The 19,591-nt window shown below is 46.4% G+C and overlaps 1 protein-coding gene across 2 annotated transcripts in view; it reads left to right on the top strand.

The window, feature by feature from the left end:
• Window positions 1–19,591, top strand: part of tet3 (tet methylcytosine dioxygenase 3) — an 81,692-nt gene that overhangs the window by 22,667 nt on the left and 39,434 nt on the right. Inside the window, exons 1-3 of one of the 2 annotated variants that reach the window (XM_084307504.1) lie at window positions 3,645–3,893; window positions 7,678–10,624; window positions 18,212–18,302. In XM_084307504.1, coding sequence (XP_084163630.1) covers window positions 7,726–10,624; window positions 18,212–18,302 — 2,990 coding nt within the window. In that variant the 5' untranslated portion in view covers window positions 3,645–3,893; window positions 7,678–7,725. Of the gene's footprint in view, window positions 1–3,644; window positions 3,894–7,677; window positions 10,625–18,211; window positions 18,303–19,591 lie in introns of those variants that run through there. The other variant, XM_084307503.1, reaches the window with a different exon arrangement.

The raw sequence follows: 19,591 nt of genomic DNA, 5'->3' as shown, positions 1-19,591 counted from the left end.
CATAAGACCAGAATTCTAGAACACAGCTGTTGGTCAAGGTGGCAAAGTCGATACAGAAATATATCAAACATTTTTGCGTGGCGATATTATATCGATACAGTGACATCAAGTATCGATATATATATATTTTCCTAAATGTGTTTTATAATATCTTGCGATAAAAAATATTGGAATGAGGTCAATAGACTGAAAACATTATCTTATTAGATACAAACAAAGGATGTATATGTATTCTTACTAGTGCAGATGTTAAAGTTGTCTGTTGGGGACATAATTTGCAGTTTAATAAAAACGTAATAAATCGCAATATTGTGACTCTAGGATCATGATAATATCATATTGTGGGAATTGTTGATTCCCTCCCCTAGTGCACTGCATTTTATTTAATCCTGTTCTGTTTTGTTGATGCTTCATGGTGGCTAGAGTGCCAGCTCCATAAAATGACATTTCAGTGACGTGAAGTCATCCTCTACTCCGTTTTCTGTCCCAACCAAAATACCAGCAGTCACCACCATACCTTAGACAATAGCAATCATTATGCCTTTCGTCTTCATAAAAGGTTTTCATAATGAGCTGTATTTTATACTGCTAACTTGATCCAGCCCGATCTCGCTTAAAATATGTAAATAAATATGTAATCGACCACAGGAAAAAGGGTACATATTCTACCTTGTGTTATAGCCATAAGTAGTATATTACGTATTGTATTGAAAATGTACAATGTGTACGTATTACAAATAAGTACATATATTACATACATATTCAAACAGTTCCCTGCTGGGGAGCGAACCCAGAGCCACATGAGAGGCAATTGCCTTTACCTCAAGACTACCAAGACACACTTTTCTGATAACCTTGCCCAAACCCTAACCTTAACCACATTTGTTACCTTAAACTAACCTTAATCACAAGCGAACGTTAAAACACATTTTAACTGTAACCATAATCATAGTATTGCTGTGTTTCCGGGTGGGTGGGTGGTTTAGTCTAGTGCACTCGCCATCGTTGGTTCGACTCCTGGTCGCGGTGTTTGTTTTGGACTCTTGCCGATACAAAACGTAAACACATGACTTATACAAGTTACCATGTGCTGTAAGCTAGCGATGTAAGGGTTAAGGCTCTGGGCTTGCTCGTATTGTCGCAGTGAAAGGGTTAAACCATTTGGTAGTGCGGCAGTGAAAGGGTTAAGGCTCGGAGCTTGAAATGCTGTGTCACTGCAGAGGGGGGGGGGGGGGGGGGGGGGGAGCGAGCGAGCGAGCGAGCGCTAGTCAGGAGGGTGAATGAGCAAGTGTGTGTGTGGTGGTGGTGGTGGTGGTGGAGGAAGGTGGGGGATGGCAACTCCACACTATCGTCGTACGACACATGTGCCCACCCTGTAAGAGGCGGGGCTGCTGAGTGGGAGATTCTGATGACGTAACGTCTAGGTCATAGCTACATGCTTTCTCTACCTCTCTCAATCATTCCTCTCTCGCTCATTGGCGCTTCGTGAACATGTGACACAGCACTCCTCTCCTTCCCTCAGTCAGCGTCGGTTGTGCTGTGTTTGTCTTTGGGTTGCTGTTTTTGTTAGTGCGTGTGGCAAGTGACGGGGTATTGCGATTCACAGAGAGCGAGGATCTCAGAGAGGCTCAGCATGACGATCTGCGATGAGACTGGCTCGGGATGAGAAGGGAAAGAAAGCACAACAGAGACATATGGAGAGAGAGAAGGAGACAGAGAGAGAAAGCCAGAAAGAGAGAGAGAGAGAGAGAGAGAGAGAGGTTATTGAAGTTAATCCAGCCAAAGCACAGCGCAGATGGTACATGCTCAGTCATAGTAGGAGAACAATACTGCACAGGAGCTGACAAGAATCTGCATGGGGGAGACGGCCATGTTTTTTTTGCCTTCTCTTCCTGCGTAAATCGCCTCCGAAAACTCCTGTGGTCTCAAAGAAGGCAGAGAAAGAAGAAGGCCCGGTCAGCCTACAGTAGCAGAGGGGTAGCGAGCGGAAAACAGCCAGCGATCACAATGATGACGCCAAAGCAGAGTAATGGTGAGGCGAGAGCAATGGAGGAACAGAGACATAGAGAGAGGTCTGACGCAGGGGGGAAGAGGGAAGACGAGGAGCAGGAGAGACAGCAAAGAGTTCTGTTCTAAGCGAACTTCAGTGCCCTTCCTCAAATGCCTCTGGTTCCATAGCCACCGCAGTCTCTCCGCTTGGCAGTAAACCGCTGCTTCTCTGTCTGTCTGTCTGCCTGTTCCCTCTTTTTCTTCCCCACAAATGCAACCAAAGTCACACGAACTGACAATGGCCGACGTCTTCCCTTTAACTGCTTCCGTAGAGATCCCCACTTCCCTCTTGTTATCGCTCCTCTCCCCGGTGTGTTCCTCTATGCACCCTCTCTCCGTCCTTTTCCTCCTTCCTGTCTGTTGCAAAACTGCCATCCGCCGTCTGACCCCCCCACCCCCCGTTGCCCAGCCTGGTCCACTCGTCCTCACCCCCCCCCCCCCCCCCCCCTCTGTTGTCATCACATCGCCCTCTTTCTTCCATGTTCTTCACCCTCTCAGACGAATGGGGTTTTTACAATGATGCGCCGTCGTAGTGAGACGACTGAATATAGAATGTACCGGCGCCCCCGGAGTCGCCCCGGTGTGTGGAGCCTTCACCCCTCTTGCACGAATCCTGTCGTCGTTCGGAGAAGACTCTTCCCACGCTGCTGCTTCTTCTTCTTCTTCTTCTTCTTCTTCTTCTACACCTCAAATCCTCCTCTTCCTTCTCCATAACACCTAACCATGCATGATGCATCATCAGCCGCAGGTGTACAGAACGGATCTATTTGTTACGTTGAGAGACAGAGGGTAGATGTGGTAGAGAGGGGAGAGACGGAGAGATCGCCATCGCTTGGCTTTTCCTTCGGCCCTCGGTTGTCAGTGGAACCAGACGCCCCCAAACATGGGAAGGAAAACCCGCGCGAGGAGAAACAACTGCCCGGTGCAGAGACGGACAATGTACTGTCGTTTTTCCTTTTCCCCTTTTTTCATTTTCCTGTTGATGTTGGCGCGACTCGAGATTGGTGTTCGCCTTTGGCGGCTTCGGTCTCCGCGGGTGCAGGAAACCAGAGCAGCTCTCGGATATCCAAAATTACCCGGCTTTTCTAAGCTGACTTAACATCTAAAACACGGCGTTATACACCTAACACGATCTAATAATGGCCACGCTATTTTGTGTGCGATGTTATCTGCATTACATTAGAGAGAGAGGGAGATTTCCTCATTGGTAACAGCTCAGCTCCACCGTGCTGTGTCTCTAGACTGCCGCTAGCGTCCATCCCCCAGCTCTGTCCTCCTCTCTCTCTCTCTCTCTCTCTCTCTCTCTCTCTCTCTCTCTCTGCACACTCCTCCATTCCATCGTACGTGCCCACTGTGCCTCAGATAATGGCCTCTCGCTCTGCACACACAGAGGAGAGCGGAGGAGGAGGAGGAGGAGGGGAGGGAGAGACCGAGCGAGAGGGAGGGAGGGGAGCGGAGGGAGAGAAAGAGAGAAGGAAAGGTGGGGGCTGCGAGGGGAGAACGAGACCGAGCGCGAGAGAAAGAAAAGGGGATATTGAAAAGGGAAGGCGAGAGCGGCGAGAGATAATGAGAGAGAAAAAGGGAGAGAACAGAAAGCAGCGTCCGTAAGAAGAGACGGAGGACAAGCGTGTGTGTGTGGGGGAGGTGTGCATGTGTGTGTTATCGGCGCTCGGTGTGCGTTTCGGTGTGCCTGTGCGTCGCACTGACTAGGGGGACAAAACGAACGCTACGCCAGACCAGACCGCTTGTGGCTGCTCTACCGGCGAGTTGTGTCTCATGCTCCTCTCCATCTCCTGTCCCCTCTGCCGTTTGACCGGTACTTCTCTCTGGACGTCTAGGACCACGTAAGTACCCACCACTAACTAGCCACTCGCAACTAGCCGTACATTGTCACGGTCTCTCTCTCATGTCTCTCCACATTTCGGCAGGGGAGGAAAGGAAAGCGAGCGGTGGGGGGTGAGGGGGTGCGTTGGGGTGGGTGGGGGGCTGTGGGGGGGGGGTGGAATGGATTTATGTTCAGCTGTCTACTCCCAGGCTTTATACCCCTCCTTACACCCCTTCCCTCTCTCACTCTTTTCCCTCTGCTTTGTGCTGTCAGCCTTGAGGGGCATCTGTTCTGCTCTGGTGGAGAGTCATAGGCTTGGCTTATTTTGCGGACGTGCTTGTTTAAAGGGGCTCCCAGACTGTAGTGTCTGTCTAACAGGTTAGGCAGTCCTTTCCGGTTGGGCGTGTTGATGTTTTGGGAGCGCTTGTGTAGTGCGTGCCGTCGTGTGCATGTGTGTGTGCGTGTGTGTGTGTGTGTGTGTGTGTGTGTGTGTGTGTGTGTGTGTGTGTGTGTGTGTGTGTGTGTGCGTGCGTGCGTGCGTGCGTGCGTGTGTGTGTGTGTGTGTATATATGTGTGTGTGTATTGTAAGAGAGGGAGTTCTGGCAGGAGAGTAGGTTCTGGCATGCTGTAAATAGTCGCCGCAGCACGTGGTCTGCGCTGTCAGAGGCGCCCGGCGAGGTACCCGGCTTAGGTGCCCGCAGGTGTAAGCGCAGTGCTTAATGGGCCGAGAGTCTGCAGTCTTATACCAGTCCACCCGGGCCGTGGCCGTGGCCGTGTCAAAACTGACATGTAACTGTCACCGTATGGCCGTGTACTACTGCACTTGTAAACGTGAGACAAGGCTGATCATAGTTCTATAGTTGTTACTTCCAAGTGTGTCAGCTTGAGCCTGTGTTTTGCAACCGCGCTACTTTTGTGTTTACGATGTCGACGACGAGGCGGTGTTTTTGCGTAATGTAACTCTTGAGAGAAAGAGGGGAAAAAAGTGACAGTGTGACTAGTAGTTAGTGATTGTGGGTTGGATTGTGCAGTGTTTTGCGGCCACGCTGTTTCAACACTGCAGTTCTCATAACTGCTGTGCATAATTCCCCCCCCCCCCCCATCCCTCCTCCCTCCTCTGATCCCACTGATAGAGCAGACTTGGGGCCTCTCACGTATTGCATGCCGGCTGTTCACTAACCCCCCCCGTGGGACCCCCACCAGACACCAGGCACAGAAGGTGGATTCAAAGGGGCTTGAGCATGCTGCCCATCCAATAATTAGCCACTTCAAAAGGCCCATTTCAATATATTCAGGGGTACGACAGGGAAGCTGGATGTCTAGAGCACTTCCACTGTCGATCGCAAACAGGAGTCTTCTTCTCTCTTGGCTGTACATGACAGCAAACTATCACAGTAGGTTTACATCTACAGGACCGACCTGAGACTATAAAAACCTCCTGCCTGTATCTTCATTTGTTAGACTGTGGCTTGCCTTGAGATTTGTTTATGTACAGCGCGTGTGTGTGTGTGTGTGTGTGTGTGTGTGTGTGTGTGTGTGTGTGTGTGTGTGTGTGTGTGTGTGTGTGTGTGTGTGTGTGTGTGTGTGTGTGTGTGTGTGTGTGTGTGTGTGTGTGTGTGTGTGTGTGTGTGTGTGTGTGTGTGTGTGTGTGTGTGTGGTTTTATTATTAATCTCTGTTAGTGTGTCTTAGCTCAGCCCTATCATTGCCTGTCTGGAAGGGCAGGACTTTCCGTTTAACCCTTTCACTACCACACTACCAAATTGTTAACCCTTTCACTGAGACAATACAGAAGGTTAACCCTTTCACTGCCACACGACTAAGGGGTTAACCCTTTCACTACCACACTACCAAATTGTTAACCCTTTCACTGAGACAATACAGAAGGTTAACCCTTTCACTGCCACACGACTAAGGGGTTAACCCTTTCACAACCACACTACAGAAGGTTAACCCTTTCACTACCACACTACAGTCTTGTTTCAATGCCACTAAAATATTTCACAGTAAATGTGAAATGTGTTTAATTAGTCAACATGCCACAGCATTGCATCTATTATAATTGTTGAAATACATTATATGGCTAGAACATGACCTCTGTCAATGATTTCTGGGTCTGCCCTTGGATTATCTTTGTTTGCCATTTTTCCTGAGGCTCATTTAATCATAATCAATGACTAGAATTATGTTATCACTGGCTTCAGTTTGCTACCAATCTGCAGACTGTCCCTGTTTTTCCCCAAAAGAGGAAGTGAGATAAATGACAAGGTGTGTGTATATACAGTAATGTATATACAATATATATATATATAAGTCCTTAATGTCATCATAGACTTGTCAAGGTCTTTAGAGTCCTGTCAACAAAACAACAGCGGTGAATCTATTAAAAACCATAAATGCAAATAAAATCAGCACAGTTTCAATGTCAATTAAATGCACAGGTAGATTTTCAAAAGAATGTAAATCGGGACATGGGCGTAAAACGGACAAATTTGCGCCAATGACCCACTTACACTTTGTGCTCTACATTTGTCTAGGCTTGTGCTGGTTATTATATAGTTTAATGTGTGTGCCAGGAGTAGATCATTCAGTGGATAAGACTTCCAACACTATTTCCAAAACTTTGGAACAAGGTTATGCCTGTTAAATCTTGTTCATCAAAAATGTTGGGTTGATTCCGACAATGTTTTCAACACTTAACCTGTCACAGTCCATTATTAAAGAATGATGAGAAAAGCTTCTCTTTAAGTGGTTTCATAATAGTGCACAGCACACAGGTGGCAGGAAAGCCAGTGAGGCTGTTGAAAGTGGTTCCCCAGGCATTGGCTGGTTGCGGGGGCACACTCGATAGCTTATGTTCTTTTGAAAATAGATTTCCAAAATGTAGGCGCAGATTGGCAATTTACGCTACACTTGCATACTTTTGAAAACGACCTGTCAGTCTAGTGTTTTATTGTATCTTGTAGTACTTCTCTCTAAATTTCTCAAGTTATTTCTACCACTTTTATCCAAGTTACTGGTATTCTGGCTCAGTAAAGGGTATACTTCCTGGTGTAGAACTGCTGGACATATATTTCCCCAAGGGGATTAATAAAGGATCATCTTATCTTGTATTTTATCTCAGTGTTGATATGCTGAGGTCACCATGATGACAATATGATAATACGATTCACATTTCTCACATGGTTGCGTGGGTCATATATTAGTGATGTAACCTGCTACCTTTCATAAGAAGAGATCATAGGAAGGTTGAATAACAGGTAGATGTTGCTTTTGAGTCATTGTTTATTCCATTTTCTTTACCCTGAGCTTGTCTTTACTCTTTGTCTCTTCATGCAAGAGAGAGCTACAATGTTTGTTCACTCCAACTGCCCATTTTGCATAGGCCCAACTGATCTGTCGTAGTGTGTATATACATGAGTGAAACCATGTCACATGACCTGCGCCAGCAACACTTGCCTATTGTGAAAGCACTGTCAAAGCAACAGTTAATTCTGTTCCCTAGCCCCACTGACCTGACTCTGTCACTATGAGTGTAGGGAGAGAAAGAAAACCAGACAAAGAATACGGAAGAAAGGAATGGATTTAGCTTTTTCCTGTTATTATTGTTATTTATCATTCTAGGTGAACATGATTAGGCAACTAATTATTTCTGAAAATATACAGGATGGATGTTTATTCCAAGTTCCTGCTTATATACTCTAGTTTGTTTAGCTTTATCTGATGTGTCTAACCTCTTTCCCTTTCTCCCTCTCTCCTTCTCTCCACCTCTCCCTCTATCCTTCTCTCCACCTCTCTCTATCAGACTGTTTTGGAAGTGGCTTCGGTGGATGGCCCCAGAAGAGGAGGCCAGATGGAAATTGGGTCACATGACCGCCTCCAGGAAGGCGCGCTGAGCCTAGAACCGGCCAATGGGGTGAGTCGCTACACTAGCAGCGACGAGGAGGCGTCTATGGAGATGGGGCAGAAGCGGGTGGGGAGTGTACCCCCAGGGCAGGGCTCGGTACCAGGGCACAGCGAGGTCAGTGACACCCATCAGCAGCCGCCCTGCTGGAGCATAAGTAGGGGCACAACCTCTGGTGAGCCTGTCCACCAAGCGGACATGGAGGACGCCTGCAATCTGGTGGCTTTCTCTGCCAGCGTGGGCTCATTGCCTCCCGCCTCCTCCGGTTCCCCCCAGATGCAGCCCAACACGGCGCAGCTGTATCAGAAGTTCACGCGGGAGGTGGGTTCTGAGGGCGCCGAGGCCCGGCTCGCCGAAGGAGCTCCTGAGGGAGGGAGTCCGCCTCCCGAAGACCTCAACACTCTGCTGACCGCACTGAGCCAGGCCAAGCATGGACACAAGCCCCCCAACTGTAACTGTGATGGGCCCGACTGTCCGGATTACCTGGAGTGGCTGGAGAAGAAGATCAAGCTGGCCGTCAGTGAAGACCAGGACCCCTGCGAGATGGCAGACGCACCTCCTCATTCACAACCCCATCCACAGCAGCCCAACTACCAAGCTCCTCCCTCACCCTACTCCCAGGTAAATGGAAGCCACCATCTGTCCGCTCCATACCCCCAGCAGCAGGGAATCAGAGGCCCTCACCTCGGCCCAGTGCCCAGTTCCAAAGCCCCTATCCCCTGCTCTCCCCAGGTGCTATCTATAGCCAAGGAGAAGAACATCAGTCTCCAGGCAGCCATCGCCATTGAGGCTCTGACCCAGCTGTCTGGCACCGGTCCCCAGGCCATGGTCCCCCCTGTCCAGGCTTCCTCCAACAGTCACCCCCACCAGCACCACCAATATCCCCAGAACTTTTCCTCTCACCCCCAGCATGGCACCCACCTGCTCCCGTCCTCCCCGAGCTCCCTCTCCTCTTCCTCACGTTCACAATCCGTCCCTCCAGGACTACATCACAGCCAGCAGGCCGCAATGTCCTGGGAACAGCACAGACCCCAGTCCCAGGGCCAGCCGCTCCATGTCTCCCCCCTCCCATCCTCCGCCTCTCTGTTCACAGGTTTTGGGAAACCTCCGGGCTCCAGCCCCCATCCTCAGCAGGACTCTAGGGCAGAACCTCCAGGCTCCAGCCCCCATCCCCAGCAAGACTCTGGGACCGGCCCTGACCAGAGGGGCCACTGGATGTCCATGAACTCTGACTCTCATTCTCACTACCCACCTCCACACAACAGTAGCTCGGACCCAATGTCAGAGCTTAAACAACTGCTTGGGAACTCCAGTGGGAAGTTCAGCAATGTTCCCTTCAAGCTCCCCATACTCCACCATCAGAGCGTGAATGAGAATGGAAGTGTCCAGGCCCAGGTCCACCCAGGGATGGCCAGGATCAAACAGGAGCCAGACTCGAGTGAGTACTACCAGTACACTGCATCAATGGGATGTTATGGCATGGTCAATGGGCAGCACTACACTGGCCCACCCCTGTCTCCCGGCCAAGCAGCCATCCACCACTCTACTCAGGCAGCTTTGCAACAGCACCTTCACTACAAGAGAAACCTCTTCTCCAATCAACCCCCTGGCTTTGGATCTCTGGGTCCTCGGACCCCCCAGACCTGCCAAAACTTGAAGAAGTGGTGGCCCCAAACGGGACCCGAAGGTCTCCCCCCTGTAGCTATCAAGCAGGAGCCCAAGAAAAAGAAAAGCAGCTCTCCTGCGGTCAAAGCTATGAGTGGGATGCTAGCAGGCCCTCCCCTGCCCAAACCCAAGCAGATAGTCATCAAGAAGCCCAAGCAGAAAGCCTCCATGCCAACCTTCCTGCCTCGGACTCAGATCACCGTGCAGAAAGCGTCAGCCCTCACTCTGGACAGAGGCCTGGCCAGCCTACAGCCAGGGTTCCTCCCCTTGCTGCCCCTCCTCAGTAACTCCACTCAGGCTGTCGCAGGCCCCCCTGTCCCGGCTCAAACTCAGGTATCCATTTCAAACTTCTCCATGACTCCCTCTTCCGCCGCCCCTTCCTTGTCTGAAAACACTCCAGCCGCCGCGGGCCCTCGGTCCCAGCCCGTGGCCTCCGTGGCCCAGGGAGGTCCAGAGGGAGAGGGCCCCCAGGCCACCTGCACCGCCGGCGTCCCCCCTGCGCCACAGACTCCGTCCGCCACCTCGTTGACACCAAGCCTCACCATTGTGGACCCCAAGTATGAGGAACTGATTCGCCAATTCGAGGCTGAATTCGGCGACTCTGACCCAGAGCTCTCTCTGATCCAACCCACGGGACGGGTCCCCACTGCCCCTCGGCTCGCGGCGGGCGGGTCCCGGCCCGGTGCTAACACGTCACCATCCTCTGCTCAGTCTGCCCCCCTCGCTCCCACAACTCCACCCACCTCTGCGACGTCTCCTACAGCAGACCAGCGGATGGAAGTTAACGGGGAGAAGTCAGAGGGCCAAAGCGACACAGTTTGTCACCAGGTGTGCGAGGGGGGCCCCGCGGAGGAGCGGTGGAGGGAGGCTCTGCCCGGGTCTCTGAGTCAGGGGGCCAACCCGGAGCAATGGCAGCGCAGTGCGCTGGAGGATCCGTTCAGCGTGCCGTTCTCCCCGCTGCCCAAGCGCATGAAGCTGGAAACTACTTCAGGAGGACTAGCGGTGCTCTCCACCACGTGCTACTCCGAGGAGGACACTCCCACCAAGGACAGTCTCCCCTGCTCCCCCTCCCTCCGAGGCTTCCTGGAGTCTCCCATGCGCTATCTGGACACGCCGACTAAGAACCTGCTGGACACCCCTGCCAAGGATCTCCAGGCAGAGTTCCCTCTTTGCGACTGCGTCGGTAAGTCTGCATTTGTGTGTGTGTGTGCGTGTGTGCGTGTGCATGTGTGTGTGCATGTATGTGTGTGTGTGTTTGTGTGTGTATTTGTGTGTGTGCATGTGGGAGATGAGCTCACTATCAGCCTGCATACTATTAACATCTTTCGGTGGTACACACAAACACACACACACACACACGTGCGCACACATCTTCTCATGACTCATCCAAGCTCTCCCAGATACCACACGAGTGTAAACATGACCCATTCACCACCGAGTCCCAAGACAGCAGGTAGCAGCGTAACAACAACAACACCAGGTGACGCGATCCCTTCTGCTCCGGCCCCCTCTGCCCGGACACTCGCGTGAGTGTGTCTGAGAATGTGTGTGTTGCCAGGGTGTGTGGCTGGGCGGGCGCGGGGCTACAGTACTGTGGAGCGTAGCGTCTGCTACAGTGCAAGGCGCTGAGGGAGACAAAGGGGGGGGGGGGGGGGGGGTGACAGAAGGAGACCATTGTGTCGGTTCGGGTCTGGCAGACTGAACAGAACAGAGCAGGGCGCTCAGTCAACCTGTCCAGTCACACGAAGACTGGGTGAGACCCTGCTGAGTTTACTCACTCACAGAGTAGTTAGACATGTACAGTAGGAGCAGCTTACTGTACTATCAAAAGGGTTACGTATTCAGCCGTAGACCCGTGCCCACATGATACGGTACCGCTCCACTTTGCCCTTTCCAGCACAAGATCATTCAGTCAAAGTCAAAGTAAACTTTATTGTCATTTCCCATAATGTGCAAGACATACAGAAAATTTTTATTTACGTTCCCCCCTTCCCACGGTGTATGAAATAATATCTAATATAAACATAAAGTAACATATAGGACACTATAAACATAAAGTAACATATATAGGACACAATGTACACACACAATATACAGGACTATATACAATATAAACAGTAGTTAAACATTTTATGATTGAGTGAAATAAATATAGAGGTAAAAGAGATCTTCTAGCAGCAGTGGTACATAGTAAAATAAATAATGGCAGTAAAATTAAATAATGGCAGTAAAGTGGCAATGAGTTAGTAAAGTAAAGTGGCAGTGTGTGTTAGTGGGGGGGAGGGTTCTTCACTTGAAGTGAATATATAACGTGGTAGTGCGTTAGGCTGGTTAGGCTGTATGCAATCTTCATACAGTAGCGCTGACAGTAGGGGTGGCGGAAAAAATCTATACGTAGTAGTATCGCGATACTTTGCGTGGCGATACTGTATCGATACAGGGACGGCAAGTATCGATATTTAATTATTCATAAAAAAAAAAAAAATGTATACGGAAGATACATTGTTCATTTCAATACCTGTAATAGTGCAGTAGTCCACACACACACACATGAGCATTCAGTTAAGTTGGAATATGACTGTAATACAAACAGTTTGTCAGGTACAGGGGGACCCTGATATAAACAAGACGAAAGTCTTTCTCTGGTCTGCATCCCCTTAACAATTGTATGTATTGAGCTGTACTGTACTGTACCCATTCTGCAATCTGTTAATAAACTTTTCAATCAATACATGCAACACAGATTACAGTGTTGCATCTGTCTGCTTGAGAAAATACCATGTTCTGCAATAAAAATGATTGAAGTGAGATGAACAGACTGAACTTTATTTTATTAGATAAAACATGTTGACAAAGTTTTACTTTGCAGTTGAAAAAAGGTAATACATAAAATTTGATTAAAAAAATAAAGAAATATCGCAATATTAATATCGCAATACTCAGCGTATCGCGATATATTTAGTATCGCGATACTATCATATCGTGACGCAAGTATCACGATAGTATCGTATCGTGAGGTCTCTGGCGATTCCCACCCCATAGCTGACAGTATGTAATGTATGACTACAACCAATTACTGTCAGCATAATAGAAAGCACAACACAACACAATATACACAGTACAATTCTTCATGAGCTGTTGAGAAGAGGTTGTTGTCTTTTTTTTTAAGAGAAGCTTTCCAGATAAGACCCCCCAACCTAGCTGTTAGTGCGTGTTTAATTGTAGGGGTTTGAAGTGTTCAGGCCGTGGTAAATAGACCCTTGCTGTCCCTAAACAGGGGAGTGTGTGCTCGACGGGGGGGGGAGCAGCTGCAGGGAACACTTGCTAGCTGTGTGCTGTTACTAAGAGCAAAGGCCACCAGACAACGGGTCTCCATAGTGAAGCCTAGTTACACAGTGCCCTGTCAACACCCTGGCAAAACACACCCACGGAACCTGATTCCTCCCAACACACACACACACACACACACACACACACACACACACACACACACACACACACACGCACACACGCACACACACACATACTGTACACACACACTCAGTTGCATGTTCAAAATCATAGTATTTCTAAACAGGGCCTTGTAGATAGATCGTTTGGAGTGCAACTCACTCTCTCTGCGCCCGGGTTCCGAACTCTCCGTCATCATCGCCATGTGGTTGTTGTTGAATGGCAGGCATTCGTAAAGCTGCTGTGTGACGTCATTTAGGTTTCTCCAAGAGTCGACAGTGCAACGCGCAGTTCTTCCGGCTGTAATGTGTGGATGCCTTCTAGCCATTACTAGGGATGCACCGATATGAAAATGTGCCGCCGATACTGATTGTTCAACTAACACAATTGGCCGATACCGATATTTGTGCCAAAAAATTTATAAAAATAAAAATAATAATAATAATATTTTTTTTTTATGAAACTACTGTATATTTGTATGTCTCTAAATGTTTTGATTAATTGAAAATGGAGGACCCTTATGTAAAAAAGCTGAAAGTCTTTTTCTGGTCTTCATCCTCCAGTCCACTGTTGTTGTATTGAGCTGTACTGTATTGTACCCATTCTGCAATCTGTTAATAAAGTTTTCAATCAATCAATCAGACAAATGTATAGAAAAGCTTTTATTATAACCATATAACAAAAAATTATATTATTGTTTATGAAAATGTTTTAGCCCTATGCTTGACTATTATTTTAGGCATGGCAACAAATAAAATAATAATAATAAAATGAATAAATAAAATATTAAATAAATAAATAGGCTACACGTCTCTCTTTTTGTGTTACAAATTGTGCTCACCGATATGAACATAGGCCTCTTTATTTACTTAAAAAAAGGAAACATCAAGAAATATGTTTATGGTATTCCACCATGCCATGTGTGTTTTTATTTTATAATGCTCATGAGTCATGATTATTGCTGAAGTCTGAGTCATACAATACTCACTGGCTTTCATAACCTAACAGACTAAAACTTGTCTTGCTCAAGACTTGTTTATGAGTTTTAATAAGAGAGCACTATCTCTCTCAACCAAAGCAATGCAGGTAGACGGCAACAGAACAATTTTGATTGACAGTCGATTCTGCCAATTACGTCACACCGCTTGCACCCGCCTCTGCTGTTCTTACCACCAATCGGCAAGCGCTTATTCGTTTTTTACTTCCGGGAAGTCCGCCATTGATTTACACGAGAGAACCAACAACAAACATACCGTAGCTAATAACGTTAGCTCCCCGCCGCCCACGAGTAAACTACCAGCGCTCCGCAGGAGTACCAAACGAGGCATGATGATTTTACTGCAACGAATGTTATAATAAAAGCTTTTCTATATATTTGTCTGATTGAAAACTTTATTAACAGATTGCAGAATGGGTACAATTCAGTACGGGCTCTCTGAGCAAAGGAAGGAACTAGGCTTGGGCGGTATAATTTTTTTCACACCGTCATATTTTGATGACATAATACCCCGGTATACGGTATATGACGGTATGACTTTCATTTTCATCAGCGGGGGGGGGGGGGGGGGCAACCCGTGTTACCAAGTAAACAAATCATCGTTAGCTCTCAGTCTCAGAATGGTAGTCAGAAGCCCGCACCGTTAGCGTTAGCATGTAGCCTAGCCATGGCAGACTATTTGATTCCTTAATTAAGGGCTCGATATTGCCTGGGTTTTGGTCATATGCTCCCGAAATGCTCGCGCTGTTTGGCTACTTCTATGTGCAGTGAAAACTACTCGAATGCTTTATAACCTAGTCATTTATTTAGTTCAGGGTAATCTAAGATTAGCCGCAGAGCTAACGCTAGTTAACGTGAGCTAACGCTAGCTAATCAAGCTCACAGAGAGATAAACAGCTGACAGCGGATAGTACAGGACGGTACAAATACAATAAAAAAGCGGGTGGGGGCTGTTGTGTAAACCTTGTAGGCCTACTCCTTAGTTCACAATAAGAGACAGATTATTTGCTTGCTCCACTAGTGCACCACAACAACACACACCAACTCTCGTCACAACGCTTTACGGTATTTTCACAGCACTGTCGCAACATTACCGTAAAACGTGAACACCGTTGTGACCCACTCGCTCCACTAGTGAGGACTGGTCTCGCCCTCTGCTGGCGCGTGTGTGCACTACACTCAAAACTCCGTTTCACTGTAAAAGAAACTGAAGCGCATCTGTGATTTTGACGGTGACGGACGGTATTGATTTTCAATACCGTCGGGATTTCTAAATACCCTGGTATACCGTAATACCGTCATACCGCCCAAGCCTAGAAGGAACTGAGATATGAATGACCAACAATGCTATATGGTCGGGTAAATATGCTGATGTTATTGAACGTGTAACTATATGTAACGTTAACTAATGCCACAAAACGAATGCCTTTGTTAATCATAAGTAACTTTGATGCAGTAGCGTGTGTGTGTGGGGGAGGGGTTGTGCAGGTCGCTTGACTGAAACTTTTTTCAAAGTTTGAACGTGTGGACCAGATTGACACGACACAAATTGACGGATATTTATCGGCCACTGCCATCTGCAAATTTGAGTTTATCGGCCGATAAGCCGATGTCAGTCAACAAGGCACTTATCGGCCGATACCGATACCCGACCGATATATCGGTGCACCCCTAGCCATTACCATCTTAACCCTTTCACTACCACACTACAGAAGGTTAACCTTTCACTACCACACTACAGACGGTTAACGTGAAAGGGTTAACCTTCTGTAGTGTGGTAGTGAAGGGGTTAACCCTTTGTCGCGTGGTAGTGAAAGGGCTAACCTTCTGTATTGTCGCAGTGAAAGGGTTAACCCTTCGGTAGTGTGGTAGTGAAAGGGCTAACAAAAACCGGCGATGTGGTGGTCCTAGCGTTAGCATTTCCTTACGAAATTTGTATTTGCGAGAATATGAGTGGCCAATGTTCAATGCAATATTATGATATAGGGCAGTGGTATGGATTTGCCAAAGACAGGATGGTAGTGGCTAGACGAAGACATCCACATTACAGCAGCCTGCCTGTGACCACAGAAGAAGAACTCTTCTTACTTTTTTACATATCTTCTACAATACAATGTTTCCACAATTGAATGTCAAATTATTATTATTAATATTTATTGAATATAGAATATTAGTTTGACAGCCCTAATGAACATACAGACACACATACATACAAACACACACACACACAATCCACAAGAATAGGCAAATACATGTATTTGAATCATGCACTCTACACACCATAAAACATAAACAAACAAACATAAAACCCTCATTAACTTGTTTTGAATAGATAAATGAGTATTCCCGTGAAGACCTATTAAAACACACACACCAACACCACAGGTGCTCTCTCTTTGTTTCCCACTATTCACACTAAAGTGTCTCTGAGAAACCAGCCATGTCTTTTTACAACATAGTTGTTCACCCTGCCTCTCAAAAATAGGACCACTAATTCCTCCCACAGAACTATTTTCACATGAGAATTCAGTATGGTCCCTCCCACTTAGCATTTCCTGCCTCTGGCCACGCCCCACTTCCTCCATGCACCATGAGTGGAATGTGACCTCAGATTGCCTTTGAACCAGACACGCTCAAAACACAGCCGTATGTACACAGGCTCACACATCTATACTGTATACTCACCCTTCCCATTGGCTCTTATACACCAGATCCTGACTCACGCACTCCCTCAAACAGCTTCTACATTCTGTAGTTCCCTTCACTGCACCCGTATTTCACAACTACTGTGCACGTGTGTGTGTGTGTGCGTGTGTGTGTGTGTGTGTGTGCACGTGTGTGTGTGTGCGTGCGCGTGCGTGTGTGTGCTTGCACGTGCATGCATGCTTCTTTTATTGTGTGTCAGTTAAAACAGTTCCTGTGGAAGTCCTTCAACAATGTAGCTGTAGCATTGTAACAGTTTTCCCCAGTTAGTTAGGTCTAGTTACTGTACAGTAAGAAATGGTCTTTTACATATTACCATGGAAATAACATCATCTATAATACTTTTATAATACCCAAATGTCTCAGGGGGGGGGGGCAACAGACTTTGTTATCTCCTGAGTGTGTTTACATGCACATAGGGCTGGGCGATATAACGATAACGATAAATATCGCGATATATTTTAATAATCGATATCGAATATCGGAAAGAAAATATCGTTTTCTTTATTTTTTATTTTTTTTATAATTTTATTTTTTTTGTGACCTGCAACAGGGCAGTTTTAAAACCAGAGACAGTGGACAGACTTGTCTTTCTTGCCTGCAACTTAAAGTAATGGCTTTGCTTGTCCAAATGACAATACTGACCAAATTGAGATTTATTTTTCTCTTGTCCATTTATTTTGTTTGCTTTCTAATTTAAAATACAGTTTGAAACCGTCTGTACACAGTAGGCTATGTGTGCTAGCAGAGCTAGACTCCAGTCACGAGTCACGGTGCACATGTGCAGTGGTTTGTCCACCAAAAAAGCGCCAAAAGATAGAAAATAAACTAGCAGAGCCAGAACTGTTCAACTCCCCTGGAGCCACAGCCAGCAGAGAAGCCGGTTTACTTTCGCTTTTAAACCAGCTGCAGCCTGAGAACTGGAGTGTGAGGGGATGTAACACTAAAGATGGCGGCAACGACAAAGAATTGCTGCAAAATAAACATACATCTGTTGTTTAAAAAAAAAAAAAAAAAAAATTATACTTATAACAATTTCGATAATTATCGATATCGAGAAATATGATAACATTATCATATCGTTATCGCGATATGATTTTTTGCCATATCGCCCAGCCCTAGCACATAGTATTCTGGATAGTAGCTAATATCTATTATTTTCATTAGGATAAGGTGTTTGCATCATGTATCTTCATATCCCCATCACAAATATACCTGTATACATTAGTAAAGTAAATACTATGAATGTTACATAGTAACACAAAGACATGCATGGCAGGCAGGGACTACAGATGAAAACTAGCTCATTAGCTCATTCTGGCACATTTACATTGATGTGGAAACTGAAGATGTTGATTAATGTGCACTGTCCCTGGGTAAAAAATAAATAGATAAACTTAACTTACCAGTGAAATGGAACTCTCACAGACTACAAAACCGTACAGGAAAAAGGGACAATGTGTTTACATGCCTCAGGATCAAGGCAAATGTGGGCATATTTGGGGTGGGATAAAGGGGATATGGTAATTACATGCATCGCTCCCGATTAATATTGGAATGTTAATGTGCATGACTTGTAAGCACGCTCATTGTGTTCGTACTGTACTTTCTCTCTAATAGAACAGATTCTGGAGAAGGATGAAGGACCATATTACAACCACCTGGGCTCTGGACCTACTGTAGCCTCCATAAGAGAGCTGATGGAGACTAGGTGAGACTCAGCGTTAATGAGCAAATGCTAGATTTCTATGTCTTAATCAAGTCTTGTTTTGCCTACCTACACTGTTTCAATGGTGTTTTTCTTGTTGTTTCTAGGTAACAGCATCGTTACAACATTGTTGTTTCAGTTAAACAACAGTTCCACAACATTTACACACAAAACACAGCTGATGTTAAATGTTACATGTTAGTCCTAAATTCCAGTATATTGGCAACTGAATAAATCAGGTTCAGGACCTTACTGCGCAGGGTAAGACTATTTCCACCAAACAGGTACAAACGTACTATCCAAAATCAAAGTATTGTTAGAATAAGGACTGCAAGATGTTTTGTTACAGCAATATGCAGCTTGTGTCTCTTTATTGTTCACTTCCTCATAAATGCAGACAATCACGTCCCTCTAGAACGCCCCCTCAACATCCCCACCCCTTTCTTAAAGGGGCAGTTCAGTTTTGCGCCCATTCATTTAGTTTGACAGGTATTGAGAGTAAATGAGATTGAATATGGCCACCAGTGATGTCATCGGGGACATTGAATGTTTACATGCTTCCAGTGTACTTTTTTGTGTGTTCTACATCACCCCCGTGCGTGTGCATTCTTGTGCCCGTGCTGAAAGAACATGCAATACACAATTTTCAGGGACCCATTGAATACTATTGTTGTGTTAATTACAGCTCCATGAAATAAAATGAATGAACACAATACTATTACACAAGTATTCATTGGGCCCCCGAAAATTGTGTATCACATGTTCTTACAGCACACGCACGAGGATGTACAAGCACATCATGAGCACAGGAGTGATGTAGAACACAAAAAGAGGACAACGGAGGCATGTAAACATTCCCTTGTGCTTCAAATTGATTGATCTAAATCAAATCAAATGTATTTGTAAGGCCCGACAACACAGGTTAATATCCCCATGGACCGGACGCGTCTTCTTTAAACAAGTCAAGAAGAAACATCACAATAAATCAAGAACAAAACAAAAACACCATAAAATCCACAAAAAAAAGTTAAATGAATGCAACACTCCCAGACATACCCCACACGAAGGTAAGGAAAAACTCTTATTGCTAAAAACCTAGCAATAAGAAAAAAGCACCACAGGCAATGTGGAGGGGAGAAACCTTAGAAGGGCCGTTCAAGGGGGGATCTCCCTTCTTAGATGTCGGTGATAGTAGTGTTGCAATAAAACAGGCGAAACAGTTGGTAAGCATGTACATATACGTGTAATGAAACACAAATAAGTACATGCAATAGAAACTGGGGTACATAAGA

The sequence above is a fragment of the Notolepis coatsorum genome (genome assembly GCF_963971535.1).
Source record: "Notolepis coatsorum genome assembly, chromosome: 2".
In the NCBI taxonomy this organism is placed as follows: Eukaryota; Metazoa; Chordata; class Actinopteri; order Aulopiformes; family Paralepididae; genus Notolepis; species Notolepis coatsorum.
The sequence above is the reverse complement of the archived record's forward strand: the minus strand, read 5'-3'. Positions and strand labels throughout refer to the sequence as shown.